The 14,671-nt window shown below is 44.8% G+C and overlaps 1 protein-coding gene and 1 long non-coding RNA gene across 2 annotated transcripts; both read right to left on the bottom strand.

Moving 5' to 3' along the window:
- Positions 1-7,248: 7,248 nt before the first annotated feature.
- On the bottom strand, positions 7,249-9,732 carry LOC146754247 (uncharacterized). The gene is made up of 3 exons (XR_014938873.1): positions 9,556-9,732; positions 8,425-8,496; positions 7,249-7,324 (listed from the first exon to the last, which is right to left on the bottom strand). It is a non-coding gene; the product is annotated as an uncharacterized LOC146754247 (long non-coding RNA).
- Positions 9,733-12,106: 2,374 nt separating this feature from the next.
- On the bottom strand, positions 12,107-14,213 carry LOC146754246 (obscurin-like). Its single transcript, XM_085527493.1, has 4 exons — positions 14,204-14,213; positions 13,100-13,366; positions 12,623-12,889; positions 12,107-12,135 (listed from the first exon to the last, which is right to left on the bottom strand). The coding sequence occupies exons 1-4, from the start codon at positions 14,211-14,213 to the stop codon at positions 12,107-12,109; spliced, it is 573 nt and encodes a 190-aa protein (XP_085383619.1).
- Between the last annotated feature and the right edge of the window lie 458 nt (positions 14,214-14,671).

The raw sequence follows: 14,671 nt of genomic DNA, 5'->3' as shown, positions 1-14,671 counted from the left end.
GCCTACGGGGTGGGGAGAGGGGGTGCGTATGAAGATTGACTGAGGCTCTGGCCAGCAGGTCACGATGGGATTGTGACAGGAAACAGTCATACACCTAAACAGCAGACTAGATAGAAGGAAATAGCTTTCCAAGCACTGAACATATTACCCAGAGAGAACATGCAGCCTCATCCCTCGCAGAAAGTGATGATGAGAGTGGGAAAAGCTCTTGAGAAACTTGGTCTCACGATTCCCAGAGCAGCAGGTTCAGGCACAAATCTCTACAAGTCACCTCCACACCCAGTTCCTGTCCAAGCCCATAAAACCATCAGCTTCTCAGCTGGAAGCCAGTTGCTTCTAAAACATACAATGATTCATTTTTCAGAGGGGAAAGGTTCCTTAGATAGAGGGATTTCATAAGATGCCTAGGAAAATGCTCGTGCTGTAATGATTTGCTTTACTGAGTGATACCAGCAGCTTACAAAATGCCAAGCTCTAACCTATTGGTGAGGAAATATTCAAGCCTTCCAGTACCTAACCTGTACTTCAAGACTTCAGTGACAGAAAATCCATTGGATGGGGCCAGAGGAATGCATCTCACCCCATACCCTCTGTACAGCCACCATTTGTTTAAAGGATCACTCTTCCTTGAGGCACAAAACTAGAGCAGGTTACACAACAGACTGACACCACAAGGGCTTCTCTCGAGATACAAACTGCAGCAAAGAGCATCACAAAAATGTGAAACCAACACTCAGATCAGATCTGTGTCTCTGCTCCGCTCATTAGGAGCATCATGTTTTACTCCCCTTTCAGAGGAAGATACTTCTTCAAGGATAACAAAATCCAGCTCAGCTACAGAACACAGTACCACATAGCAATAAATATCTAACATTTCCTGTAGGGAAAGAATCCTAAGCACAAGTTATTGTCAGAGTTTCAGCTGGGACTGAATTATCTTCTTCAGTGTCTGATATAATACTACGTTTTCATTCTAGAGAAACAATGGAGATAGCGCAGTGATGCTTACAGTTGCTGCCAGGCAGCGTTGTACAGAGCCACAGTCAATCTCAGCTGAGAGCCCAAGGAAGTGAGAAGGAACAGAACTAGGACAGCTGACTTAAACTGGCCAAAGGATATTCCATACTATATGACATATTGTGGAAGGAGTTTTGAAGGGGGTATAACTTCATGTAAATCTCTTCCACTACTAGGAGGCTAACTGGACACTGATTGGTAGGTGGTGAGCAATTGCTTTTGCATTCATCATAACTATTATCCTTTTCTCTATCTCAGTACATAATTCTATCTCAACCCATGAGTTCTACTTTGTGTTACTTCTCCCCCCTTCAGTTCTCTCCTGCAATCCACTGGAATGGAGTGGAGTACTGTAACTCTCTCTGCCAACAGAAAAATAAAAACACATTCATTATTATTTATGGAAGACTGACTGCAGTTCAGGCTCACTGGTTTGAGGTCTCTGGGCATAACCCTGACTGTGAACAGAAGCAATTGCTGAAACAGTCTGTCAAAAAAAGACTGGAGCTTCCTCTTCCAAAAGGCGGTCCTTAGAAACAATGCAATCAAACAGCTTCCCTGTAAGATAAGGTTATCTGAAAATGCATTTAGAGAGTATCAGAGAAAGATAAGTAAGAAAGACAGCACAGAAAGCAGAAACTATTTCTTACCTCTATGACTATAAATATTTCTTTGATGTCTCTCTTACGTGATCCAATGGGCAAACATGTTGATGACTTCAGTTCTTCATGGCATCAATTTCTGTTTTAGCATGAGGCAAGTCATCCTTAAGAGACCATAAAAGCAAGCGATGAAACCGCTAACTACTGTGACATACCAGGTACCACATCTGACTGCTGTGGAACAGAACAAGCACATATGGGACAGTACACAATTCAACATCAACTCAGCAATGACTGACATCACTCCCATAGAAATTCTGAAACAGAGCTGTGAAAAATGAAAAGTAAAACATTCAGCATTTTCATTGGCATTTTGGTAAAGTTGCTGTAATAATGTAACAATAATGTAATGTAATGTAATGATGTAATAACTTCCTCCATTTTAAAGCCAGAGAATACTGCCCTCTGAACAACCAGCAACAAGATTTGTGGTGCTCTGTTAAACTTTTTCCAGCTCTACAGCATCTTTCAAAAGGCAATGGGACCAGTAGGCTGCATTCGTATGTACCATCCCACCTGCCCCCGTGTTCTTGAGAACTCCACAACTCCAACAGAAGATATTCTCATATTTAAATGCCTTTTGGCTTACCCCTACAGTAACTTTCTCCATGATTTTTAGTGCAAATTTTTCACCAGTAAGAAGATGCCGCCCGAGTTTTACCTTGGCAAAACCACCTACAAATCAAAACACAGATGCTTAAAGTTGAGTGTGAATTCTTCTCTAATATAATATTACAATTTCCAACTGGTTTAAAAAACGAATTTCAAATTTATACAAATGAAACCTGACTTAGAGAACTGACAAGAGCTGTTAATCTATTCTCAGATTAATTCTAGAGTGGTGAGACAGACTGTTAGGCGTGCTGTTTCTGTACAAAGATGACACTTACCCGTTCCAACTGTTTCATGGAATTCCTAGTACTTGAGAATTTCCTCGTAGTCACTGACAGACATCCTGAATGTGCAAGAACTGAAGATCCTCCAAGCACGTGCAATGAGGAAGTGCCAGCAGTGTTCACATCCTACTTAGGACATATTCTTAGAGGCAGAAGGGACACTCGTGGCAGATCCAGCAATGCTCATCTTCTCACCAACGTGCATCCCCCTCTCACCCAGCAACAACAAAACACAGTGCATGAAGCTGGCTTCACTTAGGTTAACAATATGGAACATCCCTCAGGGCTTTGTGCAACACAGCAGTAGCAGGGCTGGACTACAGCTTGAGGAAGCAGTGGAAGCCTTTCCCTGTATGGTTACAGTGTCCCTGCACGCACCCCACAGCCAGAGCGTTGCAAGCTGAGCTGTCTTGATGTTTCTTGTACTCATCCCAATCTCTGCGAATGAAAACTCAGAATTCAGTCAAGGCGTTGATTGAGCACGAGCGTGCCTTTATTCAATAGGAAAAAGGAGGGGGTGTGAGGTCTGGAGGAAAGATGGGACTCATTCTCTGTTGTCTGACGAGAGTGTCTCAGAAGTCGTGCTGTTGCCCGGAGCCTGGGACTCTTGGCCTGATTCTACCTCCCCCTCCAAGATGTTTGGCTTCTCCTCTGTAATGCTGACCTGAGCCTGCATGGTTGTGCTGCTGTCGGGGCACTCGTGCTGTGCTTGGGCTGGGCTGTCCTCGAAAGGCACTCGGTTCAGGCTGGTGCCTGAGGAGTCTGGCAGGCTCAGGTCAGCAGCTTCAACAGGTATGGGATGAACGAGAGCTTCAACGATGATGGCATTCTTCTCTTTATAACTGATGTTATACGGAAGGCTTTCATATGAACTGCAGCATCCTGTGCTTAGTAACAGTTCTTCATTGATGGAATCACAGGATGCTGCATCGTAACATGCCTGGCGTCTTGGAGATATACAAGGGCTCGGGTCACCTAGGAAGGAGTAGACGCACAGCAGTTAGTGTCAAAGTTTCACAAGATGAATCATGAAACAGGTTCTTGACATTTGGCTATGCAGTGATGGTGGGCAGAAGCAAATAGGCTTCTAGCAACAGTGTCACTGTCTTGAAAGTGATCCTCGTGCAGGTCCAGCTCTTGTGTTGACAAGAGACTCATTTGGGAAAGACAGGGGTCAACTGAAGATGTCAGGCACAGGCTTGAATGCCAGAAGGATGTACAAGCCCACTGAAAGCATGAATTCTACCTGTGTTGCTGACAAGCAGTGTTTTGAAAGCTGGATTTGCATGCTTACCTGCCAGGACCAAGACTTCAGCTTCAGAGGGCTCCCTGGCACTGCTCTGCAGTTGGCGTTTGGCCACAGGGGATGGTTTGCCCAGGCAGAAGCAGGAACGCCAACTGCAAGCTGCTGACTCTGCCCTCTTACTGGGAGAACTCATTCTGCAGAGAAAACAGAGCATGCTGTCAGTCGTGGTACAGGGTGAGGGAAGAGCTGCACCGAACCCTTGCCAATAGTTGCCTGTTCCTGGCAATGCCTGGTTTCTGCTGAAACACAGCTTAGAAAAGCGCTCTGTTTCAAACAGCAGAGGATGCTTCCATTCCTACAGCTCAGCCCTCAAGTCCTGTTGGCTAAATACCTCTCAACGATGTCAAGCAGGGACATGGATCCCGAGAATGTTGGAGGCTCAGGCTGCTTCGCTCTCCTGGGGCAGGCCTTCAACAGGGAACGAAGGCAGGAGATGAACTTGCCCCGTTTCTTTGGCTCTGCGCAACAAAACAAAAAAACAAGTTCATTTCAGCCCTGGCTCGGTTGGACGAGGCCGAGTGCAACACATTCAACAGAACACGTAACAACAGAAAGCATGTTCCCAACAAAGACACGCAAGAACGGATTTTCCCCATCCCTGGAGGTGCCCAAGGAGCTTAATGCAGTTCTCTTTCTAAGCTTGCTCAACTCGGGCATTAATGAACCCCCTGAAAGCCACGTTCAGACCCCATTTTACTAACCCGCATTGTCAAATGTAAAATACGCACCTGGCTTTGGCAACGAATGTAGGATGGACTCGGGCAGTTTTCCCCTGATGAGTTCCACGCACTCACCAGGGAAAAAACCAACCTGTAATAAGAACAAAAAGACAGGTGGGCATTAGCCCAAGCCCAGAGCCAAAGGGAAGGTCCTCTGACACCGACACAGGGCAACTGTTTGCATCCAGAAGCCATCCTGTGCAGGCAGAGCAGCTCCAACCGGAGATTCCCGACTCTACTGAAGCTGTGCTCTCTAGTCAAAAATGTGTGCCTACCTCAAAGCCACGCTTGCCTCTCCAAAAGGGGCTCATCTCCTTTGGTGGCATATCAACAACGCACACGATGTCTCCAACATGCAAAAGATTGAAACATCAATCCCAGCTTCAGCACAGCTAAAACAAAAGCCTTCTTCTACGACACAAAATATGAGAGTATTCCCGAGGCGTTCACACTCTGTACTAATTCTGTGCACAACAACAAGGAACGCCTGGAACTGCTTACCTCCAGAGAGAGCTCATCCGGCCCCTGGGCGACATGGCTCCTAATAACATGGGCTGCCGCAATCGCTGGTACGTTTAAAGATGACATAGCACGCACCAGCTGCGGCTCCCGCATGTTATCAGCCTGCAAAACAGAGCACAGGCCGTGGTCAGGAGATGAGGACAAACCAGGAGGATTTCAAGGTGAGGAGCACATCTGCAAAGAAAGCTGCAGCAAATGCGCTCCGTCCTTATCAGGAGCACTTCAGAAGGAGCTGCACGTCTCATCACAGTTATTTCCCTTTCTGGCGTGCATTGCCAGGCCATGCAAAGATGCATCTCTCTCTACCCAGACTAATCAGCAATGGCACTGGCACAGACAAGTGGCCAGGCCCTTTTTGGCCCATTCTTTCCTGCAGGAGAGTACACCTGCAGCTCCTTCTAATGGCTCAACACAGGGAAAAAAGACCGGCCAGAGCTTCATACTGTACCTCCGTCGCCGCCAACTCAGGCTCACGGCTGATCCCACTGCACGCAGCACCCATCACAGCAAGTGTGAACAGCTGGAACAGAGCAGAAACACACTTCTGTTTTCTCTATTCACACAGCACAGTATGGACAGACTTCTTCAGAGCTACCCGCGCATACCCTGCGGCAAAACCATGCGGGGGGACAAAACATGGCACGTACCTGGCAGTGAGATCACCTCAAGCTATCTGCAGCAGTTCCTTGTCGCTTTGCTCGGATGAAATGAGAGCAAAAGCTGCACCGAGGCAGTGGGCGGAGGGTGAGGAGAGTAGAGAGAAAGAGCAGGTCAGTGAGCAGGGCTAAGACATCCATGGAATAACACACACAGCACAACCGTCCCATCCACTTGCTGCAAGACATGCTGAGTCTCAGGCTACGTGATGCCTGTCCGCCCAGCAACTTTACAATGCTTCCGCTACTGAGCAAAGACAATGGAAGAAGCACGGGACAGGTGCCAACTTTACTGATACCCCCTTTGGAACGTGTGTACCGGGGAAAATTACGTCTGATGGTCAAGAGTAAGCAATACGGTGCTGTGAGCTCAAACAGCCAGCAGTTCTCAACACCTCACTGCCCACCCATCCATCCCACGTCAGCTCAGCTTACCTACAAGCTGCTGCACACGACGGTGAGAAGAAAAAGCACTAAAGATACTAACTAAAGCCACTAACTAAAGGCACTAACTAACTAACGGCACTAACTAACTAAAGGCACTAACTAACTAACGGAACTAACTAACTAACGGCACTAACAACAGTAACTAACTAACAACGCTAACTAACAACGCTAACTAACTAACAAAACTAACTAACAAAACTAACTAACAAAACTAACTAACAAAACTAACTAACAAAACTAACTAACAAAACTAACTAACAAAACTAACTAACAAAACTAACTAACAAAACTAACTAACAAAACTAACTAACAAAACTAACTAACAAAACTAACTAACAAAACTAACTAACAAAACTAACTAACAAAACTAACTAACAAAACTAACTAACAAAACTAACTAACAAAACTAACTAACAAAACTAACTAACAAAACTAACTAACAAAACTAACTAACAAAACTAACTAACAAAACTAACTAACAAAACTAACTAACTAACGGCACAAAAGGCACAAGAACAACAAGACAACCAACCACTCCGACCACTAGCTCACCCACAAAGGAACACAGAACGCACCGCTCCTCCCCTCATTCCAGCCGCTTATGACATCACCAATGGCCAACAGCCTGGTCCACCATGACCCCCCACAAGGCGGGGAGCCAAGACCACGTGGTCACATCTGATTCCAACACGGCACCACAACATTCCAGGACTCAGTGTGGGCTTGGAATTCTATCCTGGTGTGGCAGCGCAATGGGAGGTGTTAGGGCACAGCTGAAGAGCTGACAGACAACGGACGTTTCCAAAGGAGGGTGCCAGATTAACTCTCAGCATTCTCTTGCGGGGCTCTTAGGAATGCTTCAAACCCATTTTCACTGCCTAGCTCATTTCTAGAAAGTCCAATTGAGAAATGCTCACTTTGTCTGGGGAACGCCTCTATGCATCATGAATGAAAAATAAAATAAAATGGGCACGCGACCCTATGAAACTTACCTCTCTGCTCTTGCTGTCAGCCAGACACCTCAGATGAGCATGACGTGTCCCGGCTCCTGAATGAAGATTCACCCAAGTCTGTGTTCCTCTCTGCTCCATCTCTGGGTCTAAAAGAAACACAGACAGAGATGATTACAAGATCCTTTGTGCAGACGAAAGACAAGGGTGCACATGAATTCTGTTTAGCAAGAAATACTACATTCCCAATGGTAGTACTTGAATCCTCATTTGGGGCTGGAGCTCAACAGGTCAACACATCAGAAATAACACAAAGTGCATCTGGAAGACGTGTCTCAAAGCCCAGAAAATCCAACACGGGAGGGGGCTGGACAGTGGACCACAAGTGTCCATTTCCATTGCAGCTCCCTGTAGAGAACAGCACCAATCAGCAGGCGTGAATCAATTCATTCACAAGCTGCACAATGACTCTGTTCTTTACATGATAAAGAAACACACAGAGATTCCTGACCAAAAAGTTGGGAGTTAATAACGACCAAAGAGGTTCCTGTTCCTACGCCTCATCCTCTCACCCCAACTCCTGGGTGATGCCCACAGGCTTCAAGTCAGCTCTCAAATCCATTGAACTCCAGTCACAGAACTCCATCAAAAAGGATGTCACACATGTGACACTTACATACATTTTGCATCAGAAACAGTGACGCCAGCAGGAGCAGAGAGGTGACTGTCCCCCTGTACTCAGCACTGGTGAGGCCACAACTCTAATTCTGTGTCCAGTTTGTGGCCCCTCACTGAGAAAAAGACACTGAGGCATTGGAACGTGTTCAAAGAAGGGCAACAAAGCTGGTGAGGGGTCTGGAGCACAATGGGGCCATATGAGGAGAGGCTGCAGGAGATGGGAATGTCCAGCCTGGAGAAGAGGTGGCTCAGGGGAAACCTCATTGCTCTCTATAACTTCCTGAAGGGAGGTTGCAGTGAGCTGGGGGTCGGCCTCTTCTCTCGTGTCATTACTGATAGAACTAGAGGGAATGTTTTCAAGCTGCGGCAGGAGAGGTTCAGGCTGAACATTAGGAAATATTACTTCTCAGAAAGAGTGGCCAGGCACTGGAATGGACTGCCCAGGGAGGTGGTGGAGTCACCCACCCTGGGGGTGTTCAAGGAACGTCTGCAGAAATCCCTGCTGAAATCCTGACCTCTGCCACAGGTGGCTGAGTGACACAAAAGCTGTGTCCTTGGTTCCCGGCCTTACCTTCACATGCTGTTCATCTTGCTCTGCAGCTCCTGTTCTGAATAGTCTTCTTATATTCCCATGTGATGTACCCTGAAATACATCATTTAGTGAGTCTGAACAAAACATAAGACATTAATTGGAACTGTGAAGAAATGCTTTTTGCACTTTACTTGGAGGATGTTACATGCTATACCTTCTTTTCTCAATTGTAACACATGATTTTTTATAAAAAGAAACATAGCAAGTCAGCTCTTCAGTGTGCATATTGATGAAACTTGGTGAAATACAACTTTAGAAAAAGGTAATTTGAAAATTTAAATATTCTTATCAGAATCTCTGCTATTAGTTACCGTTCCAATGTTCTGATTTGATGATGATTCTCTCAGAGCTGTTTTGTCACTCGCCACCTCAAATGCACTTCAAGTGCTTTAGGAGCATCACTGGAATTTTGAATAAACTCGATATATTTTAGGAAAGCTGCTACAGATGCACGACTGCAGTACTTTGGAAAAATATAATCTTGATTGAACGCTGAACAGTGTTATTTAATTATAATCCAGGTAATTAAATTAATTAAACCAAGGGAATCACCTCCCAGTCAGTCAGCTCCCACCAGGGAAATCGCTTCCCTGCCAAGCAGATGCAACCAACACAAGCTGCTACATCACTCTAGGGCCCCACTGAGTCTTCCCAAGGGGTCTCCAAAGGCTTCCCTGTTGACTTCTGGGAACCTGGAAACACTCACATGGAAACCAGTGCCCCCTAATGTGCCCCAGAGGTTTCTCAGGGCCCTGCAATTAGCTCTACAGACATCCAGACATGCCCCAGAGCAAGTATGTGTGCTGTAGGGAGCCCAAGAGACATTCCAGAGTATGCTAGTACTCCTCAGTGCGCTCAAGGGTTCTTCACCTGTCTCTAAATATGCCATACTTGACTTTGTTTTCTCTTCTGGAGCTTAGTTCTCAGCTTTGCTTTCTCATGCCATTTATCATTCAGTTTAGAGATTATTTTAACTAAAATATTTTAATCCACCATATTTTCTGAAAACTAAGAATTGATCCCGCTCAAGGAAACAGAAGAGAAAAACATCTCCCACAGGCTGCAGATATTTACCTCGACTTCTCTACCCCAGTGTGCTTTTCAACTCACCTTGCACAGTGACCCTGGCTTTTGTTTCAGAGTCCTCTGTCTCACAGGTGTACTCCCCGCTGTCCTTGGCAGTAGAGTCATGGATGATCAGAATGGCCCCAGTTCCCTCCTGCTGCAAGTCGTACTTCTGGCTTTTTCTGATTGCTTTGCCATCCTTGTACCACCTGATGTTCACATCTGGTTTCGACAGCTCACGGCTCAGGCTGATGTCCTGCCCTGCTGCTGCTGTCTTATCCTCCAGCTGTTTTGTTACCTCAGTAGGTTTTTCTGAAAGAAAACATGCTTTTTGAGTAACATACACTTAGGGTAGGATGCCTCTCTCAAAATACACGCATCTACATGCTGGAGATAAGTTAGAGAGGCACTTGCAACAGAGGCCATCCTACAGCCAGCAGTAATCTGTAAAGTACAGACAATAGAATTCCAGGCACCATTAATTCTCTCTTAAATCTACCCCATTGAGGATGATGAACCATGTCTGAAAACTGCCTCTTCCTTCTCTCCACTGATCACACTGGGAGCCTCAGATGATGCTCTCAGATGCACATGTTCTAGATAGGAATTTGTTGTACAGCTAGATGATGTGAAGGCCATCCCTTCAGCTTATACTTAGAGGATATTTGCTCCCACAGTTCCCTCAACAGATCATTCCTGATTTACTGTTAATGGAACAAGCTGTAGTGAGATGCCCATTTCCAACACTACCCCAGTGCTTTGGGTAGTTCTCACATTTGTGTCAAATGGTTCCTCCTTTTACTTATTTTTAAGAGAAATTCTCAGTGCTTCAAGGTTCAAGTAGAAGGTTGCTATTCACTTTAACCATATTATGAGTTAGCTCTCATGACAATCTTATCAGAAGACAGTTGAAGGAATCAGACCCCAGAATCTCTCCCATCTCATTACCTTTCACAGACAGAGAGGCTTTGGAGGTTAGACCACGGGCAATAAAAACGACTTCCCCAGAGTCAGTAGGAGTCACACTTTTGATAAGGAGAGTCTCTTACCAACCCACGTTAGAAGCTTTAAATCGCCCACCACTTTCCACTCTGCTTCCATTCAGTGTCCACTTGAACTCATCAATGCTTTCATGGGACAGAATGCATTCAAAAGTGCCATCTTCTACCTCCTGGATTTCAGTGTTTTTCAGCCGTTTGCTAATGCCAATATTCAGCTCTGGAAGATAAGAGATAGGTTAGTATGAGGTTTAGATGGAGAAAAGGCATTCGTGACCAATGTGAGTAGCAGTACTGGTGTTTGAACTCAGGATTTGCAGATCATGGCTGCGTTCCTCACTGATGTATTCTCTAAGACATTCTCCTCTCAGAATTACCAGAAAGCTATAAAAAAAAAGAGACGTGAATCTCTTGTCTTTGCTCAGGAAGAACTACAAGGAGAGCAGCTCAGTCCATGGAGCACAATGAAGATTCAATGAGCTACAGAGGGAAAAACCTAACAGAGAGGACAACTCTAGGATGCTGCGTGAGAAAAAGGGTTTTGCCTACGACAAGACATTAAATGTTTCTATTAGCTCTTTTGTTATCATCCTACCCCTATTGGTGTTCAAACCATTTCTCCATTTTAGGGATGTTTAGAAAGGAAACATTTCCAGGACATTCTTGACGTGTTTTGTGATTTTCATGGCAAAAGGAGATACATTTACTTCAAAAGCAATGGGAATTTTCCAGACATCACTGCGCTAAATTGCAGAAATACAGTTCTATTGTAGAAACTATTAAGGCTCGTGGGGGAATAGGTATAAGACATAGTGACCACACTGAATGTGCTTTTAGCACTCCTTCACTTTCCACAGTACTTACCCTGAACGCCGACATTTGACTTGGCAACATCAGTGCCAATATCACAGGTATATAAACCTGCATCTGACTTCTCGAGGTCATGGAGAAGGAGGCATAGGGTCTTCCCAGACTGTAGCAGCTCAAACTTGTTGCCAGAAGTGAGCACAACACCGTCCTTTTTCCACACTGGTTTGACCTTCTCTTTAGAGACTTCGCATTCCAATTTAATCACACCCCACTCCTCAACAAAAGCATCATTCAAACACTTCATGAAGACAGCAGGCTTCTCTGCAATTAAACAGGAAAAACAGAACAACGTGATACAGAAGTTGAGACATTTCCAGTTGTGTTCAGATTTTTAAAGAGGTATCAATAAATCTTTACCATTACTGACGACACCAATATAGAACCTAAAGTGGTTTCATGTCTGTTGACTGAATACGCTTTATGGAATTCTCAAGTATTCAGTAGGAGAATACAGGGAACAGGAGGGACAGCCTGCATTGCCGTGGGTGGGACTGATATCATATGAAAAAATTGGGATGTAGCTCTTCTAAATCTGGAGAGCTGGCATTGCCCTCACGTGGAGCAGAGCTCATACAGCAGGCCACAGGATTAAGAGGATAAGCTGCTGAACACTTTTGATTTTCCTCTTTATTGACTCCTTTTATCTATCTTCTATTTCACACATCAGAGGTTTACACTGGGGAAAAAAGATCCACCAAATGCAAAAGAAAGGAGAAAGAGGAAATCCTTCAAACTCCGAGCGTGTACAGTAAAAGAGCTTAATTACTGGGGAGAGCAGATTAGAATCACAGTATCCTTAGAATTGGAAGAGACCCTTAAAGGCCATCTAGCCCAGCTCCCCTGCAATAAACAGGGACATTCACAGCTAGATCGGGTTGCTCACAGCCTGGTCATTAGTCATTCCAGAGGCAAAACACACACTGAATGATCTCTCCCTGCAGTCATAAATCCTTGGAGACAACAGCATTGACACTGCATGGCACTGAAGCAGTAAAAAAATTTGCTCCTGTAACTCTCCTTGTGTTAAGTAAAATGATGATAAAAAGCAATGGAATGCTTTGGCAGGACACCAAAACCATCCTCCTTCGTTGATATCTGCTGCAATGGAACCTTCCACTGGAAGAAAGCCCCTGATGACTTGTCACCCCAGAGAGGTGAGCTTTAGAAGCAGGACTGCTGCACAATAGAATGAACTGGAGCTCCTTAGCATCTCTTACATCCAGGAGGGCTGTGATCAGACCCACCTCTCACCTTCAGGCGCGCGCTTTCTGACACCTTGTCTGACTTCACTGTCACTGGGCCAGCATCCTCAGGCTTAACCTGACTCATTGTCAGTGTGCAGCAGTTGCCAACGTTCTTGATGTCATTGTAATTGTTGGTGTAAAGGAGGTTGCCATTCAGGAACCATTCCACGTCCTCGTCATCATGGGACAGCTCGCAGGAGAAGACAGCAGAGCTCTCTTCTTCAATTTCCACATCCTGCAGGTGCTTCCTTACTTCTACATCGTGGGCTGTAGGGAAACAAGGTGAACTGTTACCACTGTTACTATAAAGCATACTGGGATGTGGTAGAATGGCTGGACTAGATAATCTTTGTGTAATCTTCTCAGTGAAGTTTATACATTTGCAAAGTTAGCAGGAGAGAACGGCAGAAATCAACCTCAAGAAGAGAAATCTGAGGTGAAATAGGACATGGAAGAGGCCACCCTCCCTGCTCATACCTTCAGCTGTCAGCGTGGCCTCAGTCTCTGCAATTCCCGCCTTGCACTTGTACACACCAGCATCATTGGGCTTCAGCTTCAGAATCTGGAGCTCTGCTGAATGCTTATCCCTCTTGATCTTGTACTTCTCAGAGGGCTCGATGGGTGTGTGGCCCTTGAACCATTTCACAACCTTTGGAGAAGGCCTGAAGTCACAGGACAGGATGACAGAATGACATTCCAAAGCTGTCTTGTCCTCCAACTTCCTGGTGATTTGTATATGGTAATCTGAAAAGCAGGGGTGGAAGAGAAGAAAGGATGAGGACAATTGGAAGAAGAGGAAAGTCTCTTGCATCTATTCCATTCCAATTAATTTCATGTTCACAATGGTTCTTTGAACAACCCTAAAGATAAAACAAATGATTGTCTATAGGGAAGGCCATTGATTACATTTCTATAAAGTAATACTGTATAGTATCTACCAAATGCAAGCTCCAGCTCTTGCTCTGTGCTTATTAAATTGCTCCCAGTTGAGGCTTTTATTCAAATAAGAGTGACTTGAAAATATAATAAGTACTTTAGGATGTGAATGGAGACTCTTACACTGGGGACAACAGGAGATAAAAAGCCTGCAAATTTCTTTCAGATAAAATCAATGACAAACTGCATCAAATTTAGGTGCTACCAAACTTAAACTTGTCTACTTCAGAAATACAATTAATTTCACCTGATTTGACTTCTTTGGTATAGCCAAGGACAAAACCTCAGCTCTGTAGATCTGAATAGTAAGCACATCACAACTATTCATACAGATCTTTTACTGAGACGCAGCTGTCTCATTTAGTGTCCAATGACTTTGAACTGGAAATGGAGCAGAACCTCCAGACACACACACAATATTTCAAAGACCCCAGTGAAGGAAGACTGTACATTAATTAATTCTCCATCTTCATGATGTAAACCAAGCCAGGATATGTTACCTCTGACGAGCAGATTGGCTGTGGATTTTGATTTGCCAATTGAGAACTGAATGGTGCCTGTCATATCAGTGGTGGTTTTCAGTATGGTCAGCCGGTGGATGGTGCCTTCTTGCTGCATAATCAAGTTTCTGCTAGACCGTAAGACTTCCCCACATAGATACTACTTGGGAGGTTTCACAGAAGGAATGGATATCTCGCATTCAAATTTGGCTTCTTCAGGCTCAGTCACATCCTCATCACACAGCTCCTTTACTAGATTAATGGATTGCTCTTTAAGAAGGATGGAAGGAGAGAAAGCAGAGATTTAGAAGGAATGTAAAAAACCCTTACATTATCACCCTACTTACTCACATCAGCATTACTGCACATGAACACTACACCTATCACCTCAAAATGCCTTAAAACATCATTAAAAAATACTAGAAAGAAAGGAATGTTGTTAAGAAGTCAGACAATATGACTGACAACCTGAAGAGAGCCCAGATCTTCTGATTCCCAGTCCAACATCCAAATCAAAACATGACCTTCCCACCCCGATATCAAACTCCTCGCATTACGAAGCCGGGGACTGAACTCTTGAGTAGTGTGCTAACTCAAATGTCTCCCTTTTCTT

The sequence above is a fragment of the Coturnix japonica genome, chromosome W (assembly GCF_054131305.1).
Source record: "Coturnix japonica strain WE chromosome W, WE-NBRP24, whole genome shotgun sequence".
Classification (NCBI taxonomy): Eukaryota; Metazoa; Chordata; class Aves; order Galliformes; family Phasianidae; genus Coturnix; species Coturnix japonica.
The sequence above is the reverse complement of the archived record's forward strand: the minus strand, read 5'-3'. Positions and strand labels throughout refer to the sequence as shown.